At 45.2% G+C, this 24,699-nt stretch overlaps 1 protein-coding gene across 3 annotated transcripts in view; it reads left to right on the forward strand.

Moving 5' to 3' along the window:
* GRAMD1C (GRAM domain containing 1C) overlaps positions 1 to 24,699 on the forward strand; it is a 1,284,216-nt gene that overhangs the window by 1,008,564 nt on the left and 250,953 nt on the right. For all 3 annotated transcript variants that reach the window (XM_069202670.1, XM_069202671.1, XM_069202672.1), the window contains one exon: positions 471 to 589. In XM_069202670.1, coding sequence (XP_069058771.1) covers positions 471 to 589 — 119 coding nt within the window. The remainder of the gene's footprint in view (positions 1 to 470; positions 590 to 24,699) is intronic.

Raw genomic sequence — 24,699 nt, forward strand, 5'->3', positions numbered from 1 at the left:
TTTTTTTTCAATCTAAAAATGTCCCAGTTTTAGAGATTTGCACACTGGTCATTTCTGTCTGCAAAGGGGCTCTGCGTCTTAGGGCGTGGACATTTGAGGAATAAAATGACATCAGAGGGCATGGGTGGTGCTTGTATACAGCTCCGCTTATCGCTTCCAGAGCAATATGCTATCCGCACAAAGGTACACAGCGCCACCTATAGGTGTGCAGGAAAACTGCTTTTAAGATTTTGGATCCAGTCTGATGGCTGGAGAATATTCACAAGATAAGTATTCTCTGGTTATTATGTAGGGTAGCCACCAGAAAGATCATTACTGAAAGGTAAGTAACTTTTTCATCTGGGCATATTCGTACCTATGTCCATGGTTGAATTGATTTTTTAATGGAGTAATTTGGATAATGTTAACCATATCATGTATCCTCAGTTGATGTAGTCTTATGTGTACATGTGTATATGTTTTATGGACAGATTTAGAAGCCACACCTTGGCAGAAAGAGCCTGGAGGTAACCAACAGCGAACCCTGACCTACACCATCACCTTATCCAACCCAATCATTGGAAAATTCACTGCAGCAACTGACAAGCAGGTAAAGTGCTACACCAAGAAAATATATTTCTTGTATAGCCTAGTGGAACCCTGGTCACCAGTGACTCAGGCTTGAGAGTGATCAGATGTCATGGAAGCTAGTGCTGATGCTGTAATTGTTCTGATTGCAGGAAAACATCATTCTGTAGATTAAAATGCTTTTTGGGAAAAATATGTAATTATATGGAATGATACAGTGTGAGGATAAGATGTAATACATCGCAGAACTTTTGTTAATATTTAAAATGTTTTCATAGACCTGGAATAACTGGCATGTATCTGCTCAAGATTGATGGCTAACATGTGGGGCATGGTTGAGTGGAGCAAGAACTGGAAATTGTGTTGTGCATCCATTTTACGGATTATATATATTGAGTTGTAAAGAATGAAACACCTTTTTATTGACCAAATAATGATTATTTCTTCTTGACTAGGGCAAGGAACCATTCTTTGGTGCAGCAATGAAATTTAGTAGGTTAGTATTACAGGATATGAGTGCGGGATCTAGAAAGTGATCAGAGTTAAGATGTCTGTTGGCAGAATGGCTGTGCGTTGGTGTTTTGAGCACTGCTGGAGGAAAGGATTTGGGTGTACCAGAGGTTTCTTTGGGCATTTGTTGTCCTTGGATGGGGGCCGGTGAAGGGGGAGGCTATGGGTGAATATTTAAGTTTATTATCGCAGTGAGGTGTAGCTTCAATTTCTAGGTCGAATTTTAGTGTTGCTGCAAGTCCCTTGGTTGCTTGCTTGCTTTAGTAACACTGTGACGTCACTGGGATTCTCTACCTCTGTATACTTACATGTTGAATGTTTGATATGCTGCATGTGTGCAGATCCTCATTGTTACCACTTGTTTTGTGTTGTAGAAATAATATTGAAAGGGAATAAGGGCCAAATGTACAAATGTCAGGTTTTGCGACTCGCAAATTGCGAGTCTTAGCGATTCGCAATTTGTGAGTCGCTAAACCTGATGTACAGCAGTGTCTCAGACACTGTTAGAGATTCCCAAAAAGGGTTCTCCCTCATTAATATTCATGAGGCAGGTCACAATTTGTGACCCATTGGGAATGGTTGGCACGCACAGGCGTGGTGGCCTGCTGGGGTCAGCAGATCAACATGTCAATGATTGCTTAATAAATAATGCATTTTTTAATAATGCAGACCATTTTCCTTAAAGGAAAACGGGCTACATTTCAAAAGTATCTTTAATTTTTTTCAGAGTAGGCAGTGGCCTGTGGGACCACTATCTGCTCTGAAATTTTTTTGGTGCCCCCATCACAAAGGGGAAGTGGTCCCATGCGACTCTTTCCCATTTGCAAATGGCTTACCACCAGTTTGATATTGGTGGTAATCTGGGAATGTTTTGCGACTGCATTTTGGTCGTGAAACTTTCGTTAATACCTTTCAAATTCAGTATTAGGAAGGGACATCCTGAACATGCCCCTTCCTAATACCGAATGGCGAAACCCTGGGCTTTATACATAAAAAAAAATGCATTTTTCTAATCACAAACAGTCATATTATACGAATCAACCCTTTGCGACTAGAAAAATGCTCTGTACATGTGGCCCTAAGTCCTGCACTTAAGAGAACATCACTTGGGAGTGGTGACATGTTTATGGGATTAGTTTCTGAAATTAACTTTTGTGAGATGATGGTTCACTTACAATGGTATAGGAATTTAATACTTCCTGATGTGAGCAGGATTCAATAAAAGCCTTTCCCACAGTGCGTAGATGTAGATACTGAGCCCCCAGAGCTACTTTCAGTGGAATGATAACAGGATCATAGATCAGGATTTAAACGAAGGAAGAGGATGAATAGAAGCTTTTCTTGAGATAATGAGGAAGACAAAAAAAGACATCAGACCACGTCAGCGCAGATTTGATAGACCACGGCTACTGCCATGTCTACTATTACACAGGTTTAGGTTTACGTCACTTAATCCCAACATTGAACTGAAAATATTGATTTTCCATTTTCTGGGGCTTCTCTCCTCAGTGCTCTTGCCGACGAAAAATGGCAAACAGTGTAGGCTGATGCCGAAGTGCTAATAACATTTGCACTGGAGTGAATAAAAGAGTGCATTTAAGGAACTACAGAAAGGAAATGTGAATTGATGAATCAGACTGATTACCAGCAAAGCCTCATTATATCATCGAATGCAAATTATCTCAGGCAGGGAAGGTCAACATCTCTCGGCCTCTCCTGGAAAGGCCAGTCCACTGCGTGTCAGTGGTTCTCTAATCCTGTCTCCACCTTTGAGCAACTCAATCAGTCAAGAATTTATAGAGTGCAACAGCTACTCATCAGAGTGCCCCAGTGCTAATTAAACTGCAACAATTTACCCCATCCACCAAGTAAAATCAGGGGCACAACTAGACCTGCGTCTGGGGGGTGAGGGGGCTAGTACTTCAAGCCGCAGTGGTGGGGCTACCACATCACGCAATGCGGGCAGAGACATTCTCAGAGCCAGTATGAGTGCACATATTTCCAATATGTCTTGTTTTAATGTGCTAACATATGCAAACAACATTTGTACATTCCTGTATCTTAATACATCAGCACATTAAAGCCATATTCATTGGCTCTGTCAATAATTTCCACTCATACACTATGCACTGTTGGAGCTTCGAAAGTATCCACCAGACCTGTGAGCATCACACATCTGCAAGATGTTATATACCGAGTGAATCTTGGCCCTGTGTGCACGTCTGACAGAAAAGAAAGCCTTATTGTAAAGTTGTCTTTTCTTAGTTAAAGCATCATAAGACACATAATAAACAAATGCTTTAGGGAACAAGATGTGTATGGGGGATCTCCCAATAGACACAAGAAAGATCCCATCGCAGACATCGAGAAGTAGACTTATAGGAACACCATTAAAGGTGTGGCACGTTTACCGAGATAAAGCAAATGATATAGAGCTTCTTTGTGACTGTTACAAAATGAGGAGTGTTCTGAAAGAGTTAAAAATGAAGGGGCATTCACAGAGTGGATTAAGCAGGATAATTTAACAATGTGAAAACATGTATAGTATGTGTTTATATTGTTGAGTGATGGAGACAAAGCAAGATTGCTTACATCTAGTGGGGGCCCACACCTTTGAAATACACAAAGTTATACACGATTATACCATCATCACAAAATAAGTGACGTGCTGAGAACTGCACAGTTTTCAGTCAAGTTCCAAGCTGGATTCGAAGTTAGGTCCCTAGGTTGACTTAGTCACTGCACCATATCATCTTCATCAGTTGATGTAATAAAACATTCAAAAAAGGTTGACTTTAAAATGCTCCAAGTGTTCACCGGCATTAGTTCTTGTGAACACTTATATTCCTTTGATAATTTCCCATAGGCATGATGCTGTGTTGCCCATGCTGCAAGTGAGTAGACCAAATGCAAAGTATTTTGGTATGTAGGAACGATACAGGGGATGACGGTATTACACAGTGGTTGCACCTTAATTAAATTGTCTGTTTTTTAAGGTTCAGGTTTTTCTATGTGCATATGCACTATGGGTTAAAGTGTAATATGATGTATGACATAATTATGTATGCATTTCTCAACAATGTTATTATTTATTAATAGTGATGTATGTTCAGTGTACCCATTAGGGTGGAACAGGGATCATGGTCTCTTTTTTACTGTGTTGTTTTCTATCATTTAAAATAGTATACAAAGGGTTGATTGATCTTTTTTTCAGTCTGTCCCTTCAATCCTACCCTTGCCTTACCTACCTGAAAAACTAACCATTACTTATCTCCCCCAGGAACTGTAGATTTTTGCAGTGTCCACTTTTAAAATAGCTTATTGCCATTTTAACAAAAACTGTGTATGTTACTGCTCTAATTCAAAGTTTCTAACTTACCTATGTGGAGTACCTTGCGTTTTATGTATTTACTTCAAATCTTGAACTTGTGGTTCTAGAAATAAATTAAGAAAATATATTTTCTATATAAGAACTATTGGCCTGGAGTTAAGTCTTTGAGTGTGTGTTCCTCATTTATTGCCTGTATGTGTACAACAAATGCTTAACACTTCCCTCTGATAAGCCTACTGCTCGACCACACTACCCCAAAATAGAGCATTAGAATTATCTAATTTTGCCACTATCTTACGTCTAAGGGAACCCTTGGACTCTGTGCACACTATTTCTTACTTTGAAATAGTACAGAACCAACTTCCTACAGGTTGACACCCTCCACTGACCCATCGCTTTCCTGTGCAGAGGGGAGGCCAGGGAGAGGTTCACTCGCCTCCTCTACACCCTCATCTGTCACTAGGAGCATGCGGACTTCAGACCTCTCACAGTGAGGCTTCAGTCTTTTTACATGGACCTAAGGTGGTTCCTAGGGGTCTGGACGCCCACCAAGTAAGTGGCCTCCCCCTTACGCTCCTTCATCTTGTATGGGCTAGTCCACGGATCCTGAAGAGCCCTGGGCTCCACTGGTTTCATGACTCCTACTTTGTATCCAGGTTGAATTTCCACCACAGTGGCCTTCTGGTCATACCAGTGTTTCATTACCTCTTGATTGGTCTCAAGGTTGCTTTTGGCCTTTTTCCCGAAGCAGCGCATCTGGTTGCGGAGGACCAACATGTAGCTGACCACATCCTGGGGGGGTTTCCTGGGAGCTTTCTCCCACCCCTCCTTGACAATGCTTAAGGGCTCCCTGACAGGGTTGGCATAGAGGAGCTCAAAGGGACTAACCTCTACCACCTTTTGGGGCACCTCTCTTTCACCAAAGGCATGGTAAGAGAACGTCCCACTAATGTCTCATGGCCTCAGGTAGGCCTGCAATCATGCCCTTCAAGGTCTTGTTGAACCTCTCAACTAGACTACTGGATTGAGTGTGATAGGGTGTGGTGAACCTGTAGGTCATACCACACGCATCCCACATGGACTTCATGTACGCAGACATGAAGTTAGTGCCTCTGTCAGACACTATTCCTTTCGGGAACCCCACATGGGTAAAGATCCCCATCAAGGTTCTGTGACCGCTGTGGAGTCACACAATATGATATTGACACGCTAGACAGTCCTCCTGTAAATAACAACATATACAGGTTGTCAGACAGGGTGAAGGCCAGCATTAAGGGTGAAATTGCCAATATGCTAGCTTTAGGGGTGAATGAAACCTCTAGCAGTCCCTGGGCTAGCCCAGAAGTATTGGTACCAAACGCTGCCCCACCGGGCAGTAAACCAGAAGTTAGGTTCTGTGTGGACTACGGAGGTCCATCACAAAGACTGACTAACACCCCATCCCCAGAGCCGACGAGCTCATTGACAGACTAGGCGTGGACAAATTCCTCAGTACCTTTGATTTTAACATCCATGTACTGGGAGATTGCCTGGACTGAGGGGGCAAAAGAGAGGTCCGCATTTTCAACCACTGAGGGACAGTACTAGTTCCAGGTGATGCCCTTTGGCTAGAAGGATGCCCCTGCTACCTTACAACGGTTGGTTAACATGATGTTGGCTGGCAAAGATGCATTTTGTGCTGCTTACTTAGATGACATTGCCCTCTACAGTGCCAGCTGGGAGGAACACCTGCTTCATCTCCAAGATGTTTTCCAGGTCCTGCAACAGGCAGGACTGACAATCAAGGCCAGTAAGTGCCATATTGGGCAGGGTTCCATGGTGTACTTGGGACACCTAGTAGGTGGTGATAGGATGCAGCCCCTCCAGGCCAAGATTGAAGCAATCATGGCCTAGCAACCACCTAAAACTCAAACTGAAGTGAGGGCCTTCCTACACCTCACAGGTTACTAACACAGATTTGTTAAGGGATATGGCACCATGGTGACCCCCTTAACTGAGCTGACTTCCAAAAAGCAGCCCAGGTTGATGATCTGGACAGAGGCTTGTCAGAAAGCCTTTGGTTCTCTCAAGGAAGCCATGGGCACAGCACCTGTGCTCAGGGTCCCTGATTACTCCAAGGAATTTATAGTGCAGACGGACGCTTCAGAGCATGGCATAGGGGCAGTCCTAGCACAACTGAATGAGTAGGGCTCCTCCCACAGGGATCCTGGCAGACAGGAACAGGCTGAAAGGGGAACTCGTGCACTTCAAAACCATTCTTTGACGTTTTCTTCCCTTCAAAGGCATTTTTGGGTATATAAACTTGGTCTCGGACTCCCACCAAATCAGACACTTCTGGACCTACACCCGCACTCTGTCAGAGGAACTGCCTGGATGCCAAAAGGACTCATCTGGACTGCTTTGCTGAGAAGGACTGCTGCCCTGCTGGCCTCAGACTCTGCCTTCCTCCTGAAGTGCTCTCCAGGGGCTTGAATTGAGCTTACCTCCTGTTTCTGAAGTCTCAGTGCTGACAAAGACTTCACCTCTTCAAGAAAATAAATCGGGGCAACACCTGCAGAAGTGGACGCAAAGCTTGCATCACAGCTGAGAAATTGCCCTACCGCTGACTGGAACGACGCAGCACCGACTTCCCGATGGGAAATTCGACGCAGTGCCTGCCTTGCAACAGAAAATTCTACGCATTGCCTACTGGATCGACGCAGCACCTGCTCCTTCGACCAGCGTGTCAAGGATTTTTAACACATCGTCTCTGGGCGTCCACATATCCCTGCATCGCAGTAAGGAACCTAGACTGTGTGCCTAAAAACGACGCAGCCCCTGTGGCGTGGAAAGAAACAACACATCGTCTGGGCCACACCAGAAGATCGGACCCAACACCTTATTTTTCCACACATATCCTCCTCTGCGGTCCCCGTGCGTTACATTTGACACATCCCAGGTACAAAGAAACAGCTATTGATTTCTAGGGATTGAGACTTTAAAAAAAAAAACGTTTTAGAAGTGATATTTCAACCTGTGCTTATTGGTTCTTTGTCGTTTAGACCTTATTTTATTCAGATAAATATTATCTATTTTTCTAAACCTGTGTGGTGTATTTTTGTGGTGTTTTCACTGTGTTACTGTATGATTAATTGCAAAAATACTTTACACATTGCCTTCTAAGTTAAGACTGAGTGCTCAGTGCCAAGCTACCCAAGGGTGGGCACAGGATAATTTGGATTGTTTTGTGACTTACCCTGACTAGGATTGTGGGCCCTATTTGGACAAGGGTGTGTACATCTGCCAACTAGAGACCCCATTTCTATCAACAATGTAGTAATAAATACTGAAAAATCTGAACTCTGCCTGTGAACTGGCTCAACACAATCTATTAATCAACATAATCCATGTTTTGCAGAGGCTTTGCTTTATGTATACAGGGACTCTGCTCTGTTTCAGTACAAGAAATAAAGGCCCTCATTATGAACATGGTGGTTTTCACTGCCATGTTCAGGCTGGCGGTCTTTCTATCAACGCCAGACCCCCTGGGACCCTGCCGGCCGTATTACAAACATTCTGCTGGGCCGGCAGAATGCCTGGCTGGGACATTGCCGGCAGCTCCACATGAAGCCGCCGTCAATGCCTCTGTGCGGCGGGTGCAGCTGCACCCGCTGCGCAGATCACTGCCCATAAATTGGGCAGTGACCTGCGCAACAGGGCACTGCACAGGGACCCCTGCCCTGCCCATGCCAAGTGCATGGGCAGTGCAGGGGGCCCCCTGGGGGCCCCGGAGCACCCCTTCCACCAGCCTTTTTCCTGGCAGGTTTAAGGCTGGGGGAATTGGGATCATTATCCGAGGGGCAGCCTGGCAGTGTGTGTATATGTGGCGGTGTGGGCCGCCTTGTTGGATGGCGGGATTTACCACCACCGCCAGCATGCCAGCCCACACTGCCAAGTTCATAATAAGGGCCAAAATGTCTGTAAACAAATTCAACAAAATAAATGTAGGAGCTCAGCTTTATCTGTTCATAAACTCTGCTCCAGCTAAGTAGGGATTCAGCACTATGTATACAGGGACTCAGCTGTGGCGTTACGACCAGAGATACTTATTTTGGATCTAGGGAGCTAGGTTTAAGTCTCGCTGTGAACTCAACATCCTGTGATCCTGGGCAAATCACTTAGGGGCATGATTATCACCTATTTCCACAGTGCGAAGCAGCAAACCACCTTGCTGTGCTGTCTTGCGTAAAAGAGAGGGCAGAAATGCCCTATATTTAACATTATACAGCACATTCCTGCTCTCTGCCTGTGCTGACAAACAAACTGCTATCTAACACTAAGGCAGACACCCTTGCACCACTGTGCAAGGGCACCTGCTTTGTAGGCAGGATACGTTTGTGCAAGAAGGGACACCTACCTGTACAAAAACAATCCTCAGACTTTTCCTCTTTCTGCAGCACACATAGAGAAAGAAACAAGGAGAAATAAGCATATTTCTCCTCATAGCATTGTCACCCATTCCCATGTCTCCCACTAGTGGTACCCTTATGAATGTTACAAAATTCATTTGTGGATGTGTAGTAACACCCACGCTCCACCCACGGAAAACCTCCCTGGGGTAGAGTAAAGCAAGGCAGCGACTCGCGCTTCTTGCATTAGCCTACATTGACCAAGCCACACAAAGTGACCTTGAGTGGCTTAGTAAATGTTGTTCTCAATTTTGCGTTGCCCATATGCTCCCTTGCGTGGTGCAAGGAAGACGCAAATTCATGATAAATATGCCCAATAATCTCTTTGTACCTGAAAACTAATGTGACCTTGTTTAATCTAACTGGTGCTCGTGTAGGGCACCCAATGTATGCTATTTAAAACTGCAGGGAAAAAATCAACTTGATTCGTGAATGAGCTCTCCTGTACAAGCAGAATGGTGTCTGCTTAGGACAGAGTCCCAATCTTCCTGCATGTTCAGGAACTAACTTTATCTGTGCAGGAATTCACTTATATCTTCTAGGTGTTCAGTCGCATTTCTAGAAGCGCAACCAACTTCAGTTTTGGGTTCCTCTACTTAATCATAAAAGTATTGAAATGTGGTACTCCATTCCAGGCAGTCTTGACCCTTTGATTGTTATGTTGTGCAGCAACAATCTGGTAGAGCCTTCTAGCTGCAGATTCCTTACCTTAGAATTCCCTGGCGTCAGCTTCGAATCCAGAATTTTCTGGTGAGCAGTACCCTGCACGTGCCATTGGGTGGTGTCGTTCAGATCCATGTGCGTTGTCCGGCTCCGCGTGCGTCGTCAGCATCGTTGGAGACGTCTGTGACTTCATGGTTGTCTATATAGACGCCGCCTCGGCGCACGCACGTCAGTTCTTTTCCTTCTGCGTCATTAAGTGCCGATCCGGACTAGAGCTACCCTTTCTTCGACGTTCGTCGAGGTCTTTTTGACCGAAGTCATGTCTTCGAAAAGATTGGGTTCAAGCCGTGTAGTGCATGTCATCGCACCATGTCGGTGACCGACCTGCATCGTGTTTGCCTTTGGTGCCTCGAGAAGGACCACGATTACACCTCGTGCTCCCACTGTCGGGCCATGGCTCAGAAGCACTTGAGGGAGAGATCCCTTAAGCTTCTTGCGGCCCGACAGCTGTCTTTGGTCGGTGCGAGTCCGAGGAGGTCATGGTCCCGCAGTAGGAGGAGGACGCAGTACCGCTCCCGGAGCTCCAAGTCCACTTCCTCGCATTCGAGGTCATCTGATAATTCAGGTAAGAGGCACAAGAAGAAGTCCAAGCGGACTTCTACTTCGCCACGCCCGTCGGCCAACGAGGCGTCCAGGGCCGGCTCTACGTCTTCCCCCCTTTTCTGGGGACCGGAGCGACCCACGCTCAAATAAAGGAATTTTACGAGGCCATGCTTATCATTTTTGAGCGGACTGCACCTTTGGGGTGGGTCTTTGGGCCCCGCGGGGTCAGCAGGGGCCCCTTCGGGTTCAATGACAGCAGCCTCGGCGCCGTTGGGGACCCCAGGATCCGATACAGGATCCGAATGGCGCCAGTCCCTCACAGTCGACCTCCTCCGGGTCCAACGTCGACGCTTCCTCCACTGGATGATCTGGAGCCGGAGCGACGTCGTACAGTGCCGACTCCAACTTCAACGGCGTTGATTTCGCCCATATCATTGTCTGAACATTATTTAGAACAGCCAGGCACAGGAGAGGAATGGGAGGGGTCTGAGGAACCTTTGGAATATGACCTGGAACAGGACTGGTATGAGGATTTAGGGGAGGCCAGTGAACTGGACATATCTCCAAATACTGGCATGCTCTCTCCTAATGTGGCTACGGAGGAGGGAGCTTCTTAATCTATGGTGGTGCGTAGGGCAGCTGCGGTCTTGGACCTAGACTTGCCTGTGGTGCCATTCAGGACGAATCTCCTCGGAGAGGTGCTTTAACCGGGGGTGACAACATCAGAGCCGATGTTGCCCTTCAATGAGGCCAACAGACGTCCTTCTGGGTACGTGGTCCAAACACAGCACAGGGACTCCTGTGAATAGGACAGTTGGTCGTCGCCATAGACCCGCTCCGAGCGACCCCCAGATTCCTGACACAACACCCCACCCCTGAGAGCTTGGTAGTCCAAACCTCTACCTCCTGTGGTGCCTTCCCTTCCGCTCCCATGGATAGGGAATCCAAGAGGCTGGACCAGCTTGGAAAGAAAATGTTTTCTTCCAGTAGCCTGGCATTGAGGTCCATAAACACCTCTTGCCTTTTGGGACGTTTGTCCCGTACTTTATGGGATACAGTGGCACAGGTGCTGCCCCAAGTCCCGGAGGGCGTACGGGACACTCACCCAGGCTGTCAAGGATGGGAGAGATGCGGGCAAGTTTGCGATCAGGTGTGGATTAAACACGACCGACTGGGCAGAGCGATTTCATCGTCAGTGGCCCTACGTCACCACGCGTGGCTACGTTCAACTGGCTTTTCAGAGGATGTCAGGTCAAGTTTGATGGACATGCCTTTTGATGGTTCTCGCCTTTTTGGTGAGAAGGCAGACTGTGCGCTTGAGAGGTTCAAGGATTCTCGAGCTACGGCCAGATCCTTGAGACTTTCAGCGCTGGTACGACAACAGTCTGTCTTTCGTCCCTCTCAAGGCTTTGGAAGGGGCATGGTACCACGTCAGCCACAGTTTAGCCACCGTCGTTAGGCTTCACAACATCCCCGAAGAAGACGTGGTCGTGGTATTATCAGACCCAGAGGTTCTAGCCAGAGGTCGGCCACCACACGGCCCCCCTCCACTGCGCCCAAGCCCTCATAGTATGGTTCTGCAGGACCACATCCGTCCAGTTGGAGGGAGGATTCAATTTCATCTCCCTCACTGGCTTTCCATCACAACCGACACATGGGTTCTGCAGATCATACGGAAGGGCTACTCCCTCCCCTCCCAGTCTTTCCCTCCCTGTATCCCTCCAACAAAGGAATGGCTGATGGAGGACCATCTGGTTTTGCTCTGCGAGGAAGTTATGGCTCTCTTGGCCAAGGGAGCCATAGAAAGAGTCCCGATTTCAGAAGGAGGCAGTGGTTGTTATTCCCGCTACTTTCTGATTCCCAAAAAGAACAAGGGCCTTCACCCTATCCTGGATTTAAGGGTCGTCAATCTCTTCCTCAAGAAGGAGAAATTCAAGATGCTCACTCTTGCTCAGGTCTTGTCTGCCCTAGATCAAGGAGCCTGGATTGTAGGGTTGGACTTGCAGGACGCATATTTTCATATCCCCATCCTGCCAGCCCACAGGCGTTACCTGAGGTTCAAGGTGGGCCACGAGCACTTTGTTTACCATGCTCCCTTTCGGTCTCACCAGTGCCCCCCGGGTGTTCACAAAGGGGATGGCGGTGGTAGCAGCTCATCTGCGCCGGTCAGGGATTTCAGTCTTCCCCTACCTCGACGATTGGCTATGGAAGGCTCCCACGCCCCAGGCTCTCGTTAACAATCTCAAGACGACAGCAGACCTCCTGCACTCACTGGGGTTCATTAGCAATGTGCCGAAGTCACACCTGACTCCCTCTCAGAAGCTCACTTTCATCGGAGCTGTTCTGGACCCACTGCAGTATCGGGCCTATCCTCCCGAGCAGCGAGTTCAGGATATTCAGGTTATGATATTGATGTTTCGGCCTGTATCCTGGATTTCGGTGAGACAGACTTTGAGGGTGCTGGGACTCATGGCTTCCTGCATCCTGTTGGTCAAGCATGCCAGATGGCTTATGAGGGCTCTGCAGTGGGACCTGAAGTTCCAATGGGCACAGCATCAGGGAAATCTTACCGACGTGGTTCAGATCTCAAAAGGGACTGCAAAGGATCTGCAGTGGTGGTTAGTGAACCGCGATGGGGTCATAGGCAGACTCCTCTCCCTTCCCCAACCAGATCTCACAGTAGTGACAGATCACTCACTTCTGCGATGGAGATGGTCATCTGGGAGAGGTGGAGATCAGAGGTCACTGGTCTCCTGCGGAATCTGGGCTCCTTATCAACTTACTGGAGCTTCGGGCGATCCGACTAGCATTAAAAGAATTTCTTCCAATGGTGAAAGGGAAGGTAGTGCAGGTGTTCACGGACACCACTACAGCAATGTGGTACTGCAACAAGCAGGGCGGTGTGGGGTCATGGACCCTTTGTCAAGAGGCTCTGCAACTCTGGACTGGCAGGAACACCAGGGCATAACCCTGGTGGTTCCACACCTGGCAGGTTCTCTGAACGCCAGGGCAGACGAGCTCAGCCGAAAATGTTTAGCGGATCACGAATGGTATCTCCATCCGGAGGTGGCGCAAGGACTCTTTCAGCAGTGGGGAGAGCCTTAGTTAGATCTGTTCGCCTCCGTAGAGAATGTGCAGTGTCAGCAGTTGCACGTTGGAGTTTCCAAGGGGGCAATCCCTAGGCGACGCTTTTCGTCGCGAGTGGAGTTCAGGCCTCCTGTACGCCTTTCCGCCCATACCACTTCTGCCCAGAGTTCTCAAGAAGATCAAGAATGACCAGGCCCAAGTAATCCTAGTGGCACCAGATTGGGCACGGAGAGTCTGGTATCCAGAGCTTCTCAAAATGAGCATCTGTCCTCCAATCAGGCTGCCTCTTTGGGAGGATCTTCTGTCGTAGCAGCAGGGGAAGCTTCTCCACCCGAACCTGTCAACTTTGCGGCTTCATGCGTGGAGGTTGAGCAGCGACAGTTGATGGTTTATGACCTCCCTTCTGAAGTCTGTGATGCCATTCTGGCGGCAAGGCGTGCCTCTACTAAATCGATTTACGCCTGCCGATGGATAGTTTTGTTTCATATTGTACAGAGTTGTCAGTTGATCCTCTTCTTTCTTCTCTTTCTCATATCCTTTTATTTATTCTGTCCCTCGCCCAACAGTATTCCTCCTTAGGGACCTTTAAGAGCTATCTTGCTTCCCTTTTCGGCTTTCTTACGCTTGCCCGATCAACCATCTTTGTTTAAGTCTCCTATAGTACAGAGATTTTTGAAAGGGCTTGTGCATTTGTTCCCACCTGTGCCTTTCTTCATGCCCCAGTGGGATCTTAATCTTGTTCTTACCTTCCTAATCTGTGCTCCTTTCAAGCCCTTGCATAACTGTCCTCTCCGGCTGCTCACTATTAAAACAGCCTTTTTGGTGGTAATTACATCTGCCAGGAGAGTGAGTGAGCTGCAGGCTTTATCTTCAAAACCGCCATATCTCATGATATATCCTGACAAGGTAGTGTTAGGAACTTGTGCCTCTTTCCTCCCCAAGGTGGTGACCCCTTTCCATCTGGGTCAAAATATCACCCTTCCCACCTTCTTTGCACCACCATATCCCTCTAAGGAAGAGGAGCGTTTCCATCTGCTGGACCCAAAAAGAGCACTATTCTACCTTGACCATACAAAAGAGTTCCGGGTGAACGACCAACTCTTTGTGGGCAACGTTGGTGCAAAGAAGAGTCGGGCAGTACAGAAACGGTCCATTTCGCGCTGGGTCGTTCTTTGTATAAAGATCTGCTACGCTTTGGCCAAGAAGCAGCCTCCAGAGGGCTTGAGAGCTCACTCTAACAGAGGGAAAGCTGCTACCACTGCGTTAGATCGTGGTGTACCCGTGTTGGACATCTGTCAGACAGCAACGTGGGCTTCCTTGCACACGTTTGCAAGACACTACTGCCTGGATAGCAATGTGACGAGAGGGGCATTTTGCCTGCTCAGTCCTGCAGGACTTTCTAGTATAAAAATATATCCTTCAGACCCACCACCATGGGTTATAGCTTGGGTATCTATCCTAAGGTAAGGAATCTGCAGCTAGCAGTCTCTATCAGCTGAACAAGTTACTTACATTGGGTAACAAATTATCTAGTAGAGACTCTATCTAGCTGCAGATTCCTTACATCCACCCAAGCCTCCCTGCTCTGCGGATATTTTTATACATATATATAATTATGTATATATGTTTTTGGCAGTTTTGCCTTTCTTAAAGGCATGTAAGAATTTTTACTTCAAACAGTCAAGTGAAAAAGATAAAATCCATAAATGTTAGTTCTTCCATGACTGTGCTTCTTGCGTGGAAAGTTGTGGGAAAAGAACTGACGTACGGGTGCCGAGGCGGCATCTATATAGACAACAGTGATGTCATAGACGGCTCCAACGACGCACGCGGAGCCGGACAACGCACGCGGATCGGAACGACGCCACCCGATGGCGCGCACAGGGTACTGCTCAGCAAAAAAATTCCAGATTCGAAGCTGACGCCAGGGAATTCTAAGGTAAGGAATCTGCAGCTAGATAGTCTCTACCAGGTAATTCATTACCAAAGGTAAGTAGAAGTTGTTCTTCTAGATACGTCATGCTTTGGCTGAGTTTACCTTGTCAAGTACTAAGTAGGTGGCCTAGTAGAAATATGTGAAGACCAAATCACATTTTCATGGGATAGTTCTTGAAGGGCCAACCCAGTAGGCAACCATGATTTTGAGAAATTTTAGTCAGAAAAGGTATGTGTCTTTTGGAAAATAAATATGGCCCGAGAATGTTTAGTTCTCAAAACAAAGTCTAGTGGTCTCAGGCTACTTTTTTGATTTGATGCTGGGATGGTGAATGCGGTTGGTGTAATATATTCACCCAGATGTCATCTCCACTCAACGTCTGTGAGGCCCTTGCCTATGAGAAATTTGAACTTTTGTCTCTGGCACCAAGCTCGAGCTTTAAAATTCCCTCTTCAGGCAGACATTCAAAAGAGGGAAGGCATTTGGACTGTGTCTTTGTGTTTCAGAAAAAGGTGTATTAATTCACAAGAAAACGGTATGACGTTTGCATTGGATAGTAGAAGGCAAGTTCAGCATCAGCCGACTGTAAAAGTGACAAGACCATGTCCACTCACCTGAATTCCAGGTTCTGCTGGAACAAAGAGAATAAAACCCTTACCCCTAAACACTATTCTCTTGTATCTGAAATGAACAGGGAATGAGTGAATAGCCTTCAGGTGGAAAGTGATAGGGAACAGGGATTTGGGAAGGGAAGAGAAACAAAACACTGCTTCACAAAGGAGTGTCACTGGTGTTTTAAGAAAGTTGCCTCGGGCTTGGTGCAGGAATTCTAAGACCAAAAACAAATCAAAAACAAAAGAACTACAAATATCACAGAGTCTTTCAGCAAAATAACAACTATTATCATTTGATTGGGCAATCACTGAGTCTTTTAGCAAAGTCACAATAATTATTAGCCCTCGATTGTTCAACTATTAAGCACGCTTTTGTAACTCACAACAACATTGTTATAAAATCAAACTTGGGAATTTGTCTTTTGTTGTTCGTTTTCACACAATAGACTCACTCCAAATCAATCGGAATAAACGTCTAAGTTCGCATAGATATCGAGCAATGCTTTCAGGAGTTCACAACACTTAACTTCAATGCTGCTTTTAAAAATACTTCTCAAGCTGTCTTTGGAAAATAGTATTGTATCACGGGTTTCTCAGCATTGACGAATGTCTTTCATAATGCACCAAAAGGTCACTAACCCCAAGCAGGCTGAAAACCGGGAGCCGAGAGGGAAATTACTCACGAACTGACTTCTGGAATGTTTCGATTATTTGAGGACGATGGAATACTGCTCGTAAATTCTCCAGCCACTGTGAAAGGAATCTGCTCCAGAGAGGGAAGCGCCAATGAAGCCTTGCACTGAAAAGACAACTCCTGAAAGAATTATGGAACTCCAGCTGAACAGGGAACACCTGCAAGCGAAGTAAGACTCAAAGCCAAGCACAGGAAACACCTTGGCAGTTCTGTTTGATAGACTGGTGATGAGTCATCAGACACATGCTGGTGATGATCCATCAAACACTTCTGAGGATTCAGATGAAGAAATTTGATGTCTCCATAAACCACTTGGCACACAGTTCACAAATGGGTCCACACTTGTTTTTATCAATATAAACAAACATGCAATGTAGTTTTCCTCACATGTTACAGCGAAGTGCTGTGCTGTAAACACATTCATGACGTTTCATCGTTCTTCATACATGCTGATTTATTTTGTGAGTGTGCAGGAAGAAGCGTGCGTGTGTGAGTGCGAGTCCTAACACAAAGAGGGTTAGCCTAAGTGATAGCAAGGCTCAAAAGTTGTGCACCTAAGGCGTGTTTTAGTTGAGTCTTTGAAATGTGTTTCTTGGATTCTGAGCATCCTTTTCACCATGTTTTCCAACCACCAACTTTAACGCGCAAAGATGGTAAGGAGGTCCAATAAGTTAACCACACAATGGCAGAGCAGTCTGGCACACACCATGATGCTGCGGAAAAAAGCTTTAGTGGGCCCAGTGCCAGGTGCTACCCATGCACAGTGACATACTGCTCCTCTCTGCTAGCCAGTTACATATTCAGCTACCAAATACCTAAGGAAAGAGGCACACAGAGCATTTTTTAGGTGGATTGTGAGAGGTCAGCACTGAGCAGCGCTCGACAAGGCATAGTGGAATATTGCACCCTATGTGTATCCCTACTGTGGGGCACATTTCCTGCCCACCCAAACTGAGCTGCTTAGCAATGGTGAAGTAGAGCAGCACAACATGCGGCTCTCCTCTGCTGCATGTTTACGGACTGTTGGAGTAAATGCATGACTGTTAAAGTAACTCTGTGTCATGATGTTATTGTGAAGACATCACCATGATGCAAATACTGCCTGATAGGCCATGACTGCTTCCTTCTGGGATAGAACAGAAAGCCAAGAGCATTTTACTTGGTTACTGCCTGAGAAAGCATCTTTTAAAAGTCGCTGCCCCCACTGATAACTGCTGGTGCCACCTACCGTAAACCACCACAACAAACTAACTGCTGCCCAGACCCCTATTTGCCAATATCACTTTGAACATACTTAAAGCGAAATTTACTAAGGGCTTGCGCTGCCCTTGCATGACATAAGGCAACACAAGTCCTTTAATGGGAGTAATTGCGTGGCTCTGCGTGGTTTCGTAAATCCAAATTAATGCATAGCAGTGCATATCACTGCCAAGCGTTTCCTTGAGGCAGGGAGGTGTTTCATGGTTGGAATATGGATGTTCCAACACATACATCAATTAATTTCTTTATTTCTCCGTGTTATTTCCTCTTTGACTGTGTGCTGCACAATGAAGCATACATACAAAGAGGAAAATGCCTTTAAGTACTTGTTTTGTGCAGGAAGGTGTCCCTTCCTGTACAAAAATAATCCTACCTGTAATGCAGACACACTTGCACCATGGCGCAAGGATAGCAGCTTTGTCGCAAGGCAGGCACAAGTGCTCCAGCACTAGGACACAGCAGAAATGCACCACTGGGCCATATCATATTGTTGTAAATACGGCACATTTCTGCTCTCTCCTGTACACACAACACAGCAAGTTTTCTTGTTGCGTTGCATTATGTGAACAAATATTAAATCTGCCTCTTAGTTTTTAGCCAGTATTGGAATTTTTAAAAGCATCTACCCCACCCTACAAAATCTGCGCTGGCTAATGGACACTGAATTACTGCAACTCCACTTCCACTTAAAAAAAGAAAACAAAAATCTCCCCTTTTTTGCATTTATATAGCACTTCCTACGCCTTGTCATGGGTAGTAAGCGCTATATAGATGCAACTACATACAGTGTAATTTGTGCTTTGTGCCTTTTTTTTATTTTTTTGCTTGGATGGATTCACACCAACAGTCTGGTTGAAAACAGGACAGAGGTTGTCTTTCAATTGTAGAAATTGCTTCCGGCATTGGTCATTCCACTGTTAATGCGCAATCATTGTCTTGCCTTTGAAACAATGAGGAATATTAAAATACATGGACCAGCACAGCAAGAGCCCCTGCATGGGGGTCTGTGAATTAGCCTTTTTAGGCTCACCAGTGACCTCCACCCCTTCTTTGAAGACACTTTCTAGCAGCACCAGAATCTGAACGGGTATAAAAGAAATGTTTTCTCCAACATCCGCTTTCCACACAGTCCACTAAGCTGCAGCCTGGGCTACGGCATACAACGGGGGCTCAAGCCCTTTTAGCCCAATGGTGGGCTAAAAGGTTGTGAGAGCTCTAGACCAATTTGGGATTCGAAAGTTATGAACCACGCTTATTGTGAACTTATTGCCATTTTTTAAAATGAAAAAATATATATATATATCGACAAAGCCAATAGGTCTTGCCTTTCTCTTTGAGCTACGCTGACTCCGTTGTATTGCTTTTTTAGATGGAGCCTAGAAGGTGCTCAGGCGCTGTCTGGAAGACCTGTTGCATTTCGTCCTGCCTGCTGCTGCCTGCACTTCCAATAGGTTAAAGGCAGTGTTGTTCTTGTGCTGCCTCCTAAGTGGTTTGGCAGCTGATACGTCACTTACTATACTTGGCTGATGAGCACCCGCCTAGTACAGTAGACTTACGCCAGGAATGTTTTTCTGTTGTTTGAACTGACTATTTTTCTTTGTTTCCTGTCTCTCATGTTTGTCAGTAAGCACTTGTGTTCACCCGTGTGGTTCATTTTTCACATTTGCCTTACTTTACGTAGTAAGGAAATACAAGTAGTTGTGTTGTACCTGTGTTTTGTACTTTTGTTGCTTTATATCGCATGAAATCAACCTAGGAATGAATCCTCAACAGCGGCTCTCCTGGCACAGCGGGAGAGCTGATACTATGATACTCACTGCACTCTGGAAACTCACCTCATAATGCTTTGCAGGCATTCATTTTAAAACACATTTTTGCCCATAATCGAGCCTGTGGTGGTCCTAGGGCAATGGGACCACCACAAAAACATTCAACACGGTGTACTCTTTCTGTTCAGGCCATCTTGTGGGTCACACTAGGTGAGAAGGGGCCCAAAAATAATAAACTCTTCCACCGTTCAATGTGTATTTAACTTCTCTTGTAGCTGAAACTTTTGTTTTTACAGCTGAGAGGAGTTTGTATTATAAGGGCCTTGTTTGTAATAGTATTCTGACAGCCCTGCTTGGCCTGCAAATGTGTAATGTGCTACGCTCGCTACCTAAGTTAGTTGGCTAGACAGGAACATCGAGTCACCACTAGTGGTATTGCACCTTCCGCTAATGCTCAAACACAGTTTATTTCTGATAAATGTTTAATGTATTCACAGACACTCACCCCTTAGTGCTTTGCAGGCACTCGTTTTACAACAAATCTTTGGCCATACCTCAGCCTGTGATGGTCCTAGGGCAATGGGACCACCCCCAAAACATTCAGAACCATGTACTCTTTCTGTTCAGGCCATCTTGTGGGTCACACTGGGTGAGAAGAGGGCCAAACATCATAATCTCGTCGACCATTCAATGCATATTTAAATTCTCTCAAAGCTAAAACTTTTGTTTTTACAGCTGAGAGGAGTTTGTGTTATAAGGGCCTTGTTTGCCAGGGTTGTGAAATTTAATAAAATGTCTACTAGTCCATGGGACAGGTTGCTCCTTAAATCTACTTGTCCCTTTGGTGCCATGTAGTGCGGCGACAAATTATGGCAGCAATCTCATTAGGTAAGCACTCTGATAATAGCTTCTCTGATTATGCCAGGGCGACTACTATAGTAGGGCTTGAATATTTGCAATTTCAGGCCCTACTATAACAATTACCTTATTTTGCCACCTTTCTGCTGGGGCTGAAGGAAGCAGTAAGCAATAGTTCCAGGGCTGGAATGCATGTGAGTCTGCAAACCTACTAACTTGCATGTTTTAAGAAGTTTCTCCAGCTCTATCCTAATCATTTCTGATAATGCCAAAGGTTGGAAATTTATTCTTGATGACGGCAGAAGTAGAAGTTCTTCCAAGGTTGGCAAAAAAGTGTTTGGAGGGAAAGTGAACTTGTAAACCCTCTATAGATTTTCACATGAGCAGATCTACACATGCATATTTGCTTGTGCTAAAATACAGCTCACAAATATTTTCTAATAGTATGAATTCCTGGTCTACTTCTGTAAGTACTTGTGGATTCATGAAAGCCACTAATTCAAAGAAATATACCATGCGTGCACTTTTGTGACTTTAAGAATAGGGTCCCTAATTAGGTCTGGCATTAACAAAGACATTTTGTTTTTATTAAACTTCTGTTTCTCTATCTATCAGCTGGCTTTACTGTGAGTGATTGCATTCTGCTCTTCCACAAGGAGCATATTGGCACACAAAGTAGTTGTATACAGGGCCAGGAACCACTGTGGTAATCAGTGGCGCAACAAAACTGGAGGGGCAGGGACGGTGCAGTGCTGAGGGCGGCCCTTCGAGGGGGGCTGCGAGGCCTTTGTTACGCCACTGGTGGGAATGTGTGCTTTTTGAGACCAAAAACATTTTTTTTTCTTTTTGCAAGTGTTTGTTACAATGGTGGGGCCTGGCAGCTCCCACAACAATAAAGTGAAACTAAAAGACACGCAAAAAATGTCGGATCGGTAGGCTTTGCCAGTGCTTGTTTATTTTCTTGCTTCCCAAAATCTTGTTTAAAATGGTTACACTGATTTTCCATTAGGAATATTTTTGGGAAATACTAGCATGCATCAACAAATTTTACTAAATGATGCTTCAAAGAAATCACCTATAATTTCATACTGACAAAAAATGTTTCCTGTATTTTTTTCTGAACATTCTATTTTTAAAGCACAGAATCATCACTCTTGCTTACAAGCTTCTACAAACATTTACATATAGTCAGAGCATTCTGGGAGCATTATACTTAGCCTCATAATGTAAAACTTTTCAAACATGTTAAAACTTTTTTTTAATTTTTTTTGCTGGAACCACTGTAAGTAGTTCAGTGTGAACATAGAACGTTTATTTACAGTGCTCACCCTAAAAATCAAGGTTTTTAATTAATGAACCATAAATACAAGCTTGAACAGCAGTAATGTATGGATACACAAATTACCTCAACTGCAGACAGTTCCCTTCTCTGTAAACTGGCAGCCAAAGGGGTTTGTGCTGCCCAGGGTTGGGCCTACTTGTCCCAAGGACAAAATAAACATACTGCCCTTAAGCCCAAACAATATGTCCCTGTTGTCGGGCGACAGGAATCCCACTTCCCTGAATTTGTAATAGTATTCTGACAGCCCTGCTTGGCCTGTGCTTTGCTCTCTATGGGCTGAAGGATGATCATTGCTCCAAGGCACTGCTAACTGAGTTGGCTTGACGGGTACATCTAGCCACCATTGGTAATAGTACATTATGCTGTTAACTCTACAGGGACTTCTAGCCATAATCAGTGGTACTGCACCTTCTGCTTTTGACTTTACAGGGACATCTAGCCACGACTAGGGGTACTGCACCTTCTCCTATTGACTCTACAGGGACAACTAATATGGACCTGTGGCACTGCACCCTTGTGCCACTGACTCAACCATAAAATGATATTTAAAAGGCATCCCAGGCCCGAACATGTGCAATACACTATGCCCTCAAGGGGCTGATTATATGAATACACTGAAATATTATTTAGCATTCTTTTTTTGTGTGTTTATGCCCTGTAAGGGCTGAATATATGTTTACATGACCGTGTTTCTGCCAAATGGTATTTTTACTGTGGTGCTCTGTAGGGGCTGTTCAGACCACAACAGTCTAATGCCAATTGTACGAAGGAATGCACACACACTGTTTATTTCTGATAAAGGCTTAATGTGCTGCATGGCCAAATATTTATAAGGTCCCAAATGCCAGGCTGTCATTATCATTTACTATGCCAACAGCTCTAATTCTTGCTAATGCGAGATTTATTGCATTGCAAATGCTGGTTTCTTCTTTATGCTGGTTTCTTCTTTATGCTGCAAATCATGGCTGAACAAAACATTGACAAGCCAATAGTTCTTGTGTATGGAACTTGTTTGTGTAGCCTTGTTTTTTGGATGGTGCATGATTAAAACCCAGCGTAGCTACTTACAATGCTCGTAGTCTTAGGAAGAAAAAGATAAACCGCTTTTCCGACACATAGCACAGTCTCCCTTTATAACTGTGATAGATGCTCATGAAGTATCTGCAAGGAACTAAAATTCGAGTGTCTGCATTGGACTGCTCGGGGTATAATGCGTGACTTATCTCCTGAAATCTGAGCTTCTTGATCTAGCTGTTTGAAAGACAGACCCTCTCTGAGAAACATGTGGGACAGTGATCTGGGGAAGGAGCACTGACCTCAGAGCTTGTGCCATGTGAATCCAGAGCTCAGAATACGACAAGCCTTGCATGAAGAGTAGCACTGAAACACATTTTAGTAGTGCACTCTACCCAGGACAAAATGGGCTTAGGCCCAGGGCGCGAGTCCTCAGTGGGGCGCATGACACGAGGGACATTGTTCAAACCACTTTTAATCACTATTTAATATGCTGCATGCGCTGTTCTTAATAGTCCATCAGCTGCCTTCCTTTTCCTTCACCCCCTGCCATCACACAAACCCCAAACAAACAACTTGGCACCACCTTGACATAGCTAGCTGTGAATGATTTTGGGGAGATATTTGTGTTCAGAGACCAGTCACTGCTCTGATGTGATCAGCCAGGTACTGGCCTGGGGGCACAAAATGGGCCCACTGCTGCCTTAGTTTATCCGCCAGCAGCAGCTAAGGCGCCAGATTTCTTTCCGCCCAAGGTGCTGTCAGACCTAATGCCGACTCCTACTTCAGCGCAGCACAGGCCATTCTGTTTAAATGTCATGTCACAGGAATCCTCGCATTTCACAGAACACAACTTGAATACATTGAAGTAATATGTTCCAAAGCTACACCAGCCATCATGATTTTTGTACCGTGAGAATGTAATGTGTTTGGTTACTTAAATAAAGAAATCCGTATGTAGAAATTGTTGGCATGCTTCTCTGCATTATTCAGTTGTTCGGGAATAAAGATTATTCAGACATCTCACATGGATTCATTTTTTTTAGCTGATTGGCACATTTGCAAAAGTAAATTGCAGTCGCTCAAAGAAATTAGCCAATGGCTGAAGTAGGCTGACTCCCTGCAGCATACTGTGTACTGTAGTGGGTGGAAGGAAAATGTGAATGGATGAAGAGGGGTGGCTAAAAATAACCTAAAAGTAGTTATATATATTCCCACCAGACCTAAATAATGTTCTAAAGAATCAATAAAAACATTAGATTTGGCCCCTGATCTAGATATCTGGCAGTCCCCTGCTCTCCAAGGCAGTTTCTCAAAGAGTGGTCTACATGTAATATTTAAAATGATTAGGGCCGTTTCTGACCAGTACAGAGAAACTGAACAATGTCGCTCAGTCCAGTTTCAAAACAAAACCTTGGAAGTATTCCCAAGCAGGACTGTGTGTGAGCCTTGAAGTATTTGTTGAAGCTGTTTTTTTTTAGTTTTGTTTTTTTGCTTCACAAAGCCATTTCAACAGAGAATGTCAGTGAATGTTCTCTATGCGTGATCATACACAACCATATCACTTGAGTATGACATTCACTCATAAATTAAAAAATATGAATGTGAACTGAAAGCCAGAGCTGCCTACTTTGAATCCAGGGAACAGGGTTGGAGTCCCACCTTTGGCCCAACATCATTTGATTTTGGATAAATTACTTACTCTCCAATGCTTAACACAGAAATATATATGAGGCTTTACCACGTCCCAGCTCCAGACTCCAGTGCAGTTCACACTCCAAAAGCAAAGAGCAGGTCAAGGTTGCAAAGTTTACAAACAATTGCCGTTATTAAGTAGAAAAAAAAGCACTGCTTTACACCCATTTAAGCTAGGTGGGTAACGAAATGTGTTTGTTCTAAAAATTGGGTTGCGGTTCCAAAATCTTTGGGAGGTACTTCTCTAGGATAATCAGAATATTCCATATTGCTTCCCCATCACAAGCTGGAAACGAGTAGACCCCGAG

The sequence above is a fragment of the Pleurodeles waltl genome, chromosome 8 (genome assembly GCF_031143425.1).
Source record: "Pleurodeles waltl isolate 20211129_DDA chromosome 8, aPleWal1.hap1.20221129, whole genome shotgun sequence".
NCBI lineage: Eukaryota > Metazoa > Chordata > Amphibia > Caudata > Salamandridae > Pleurodeles > Pleurodeles waltl.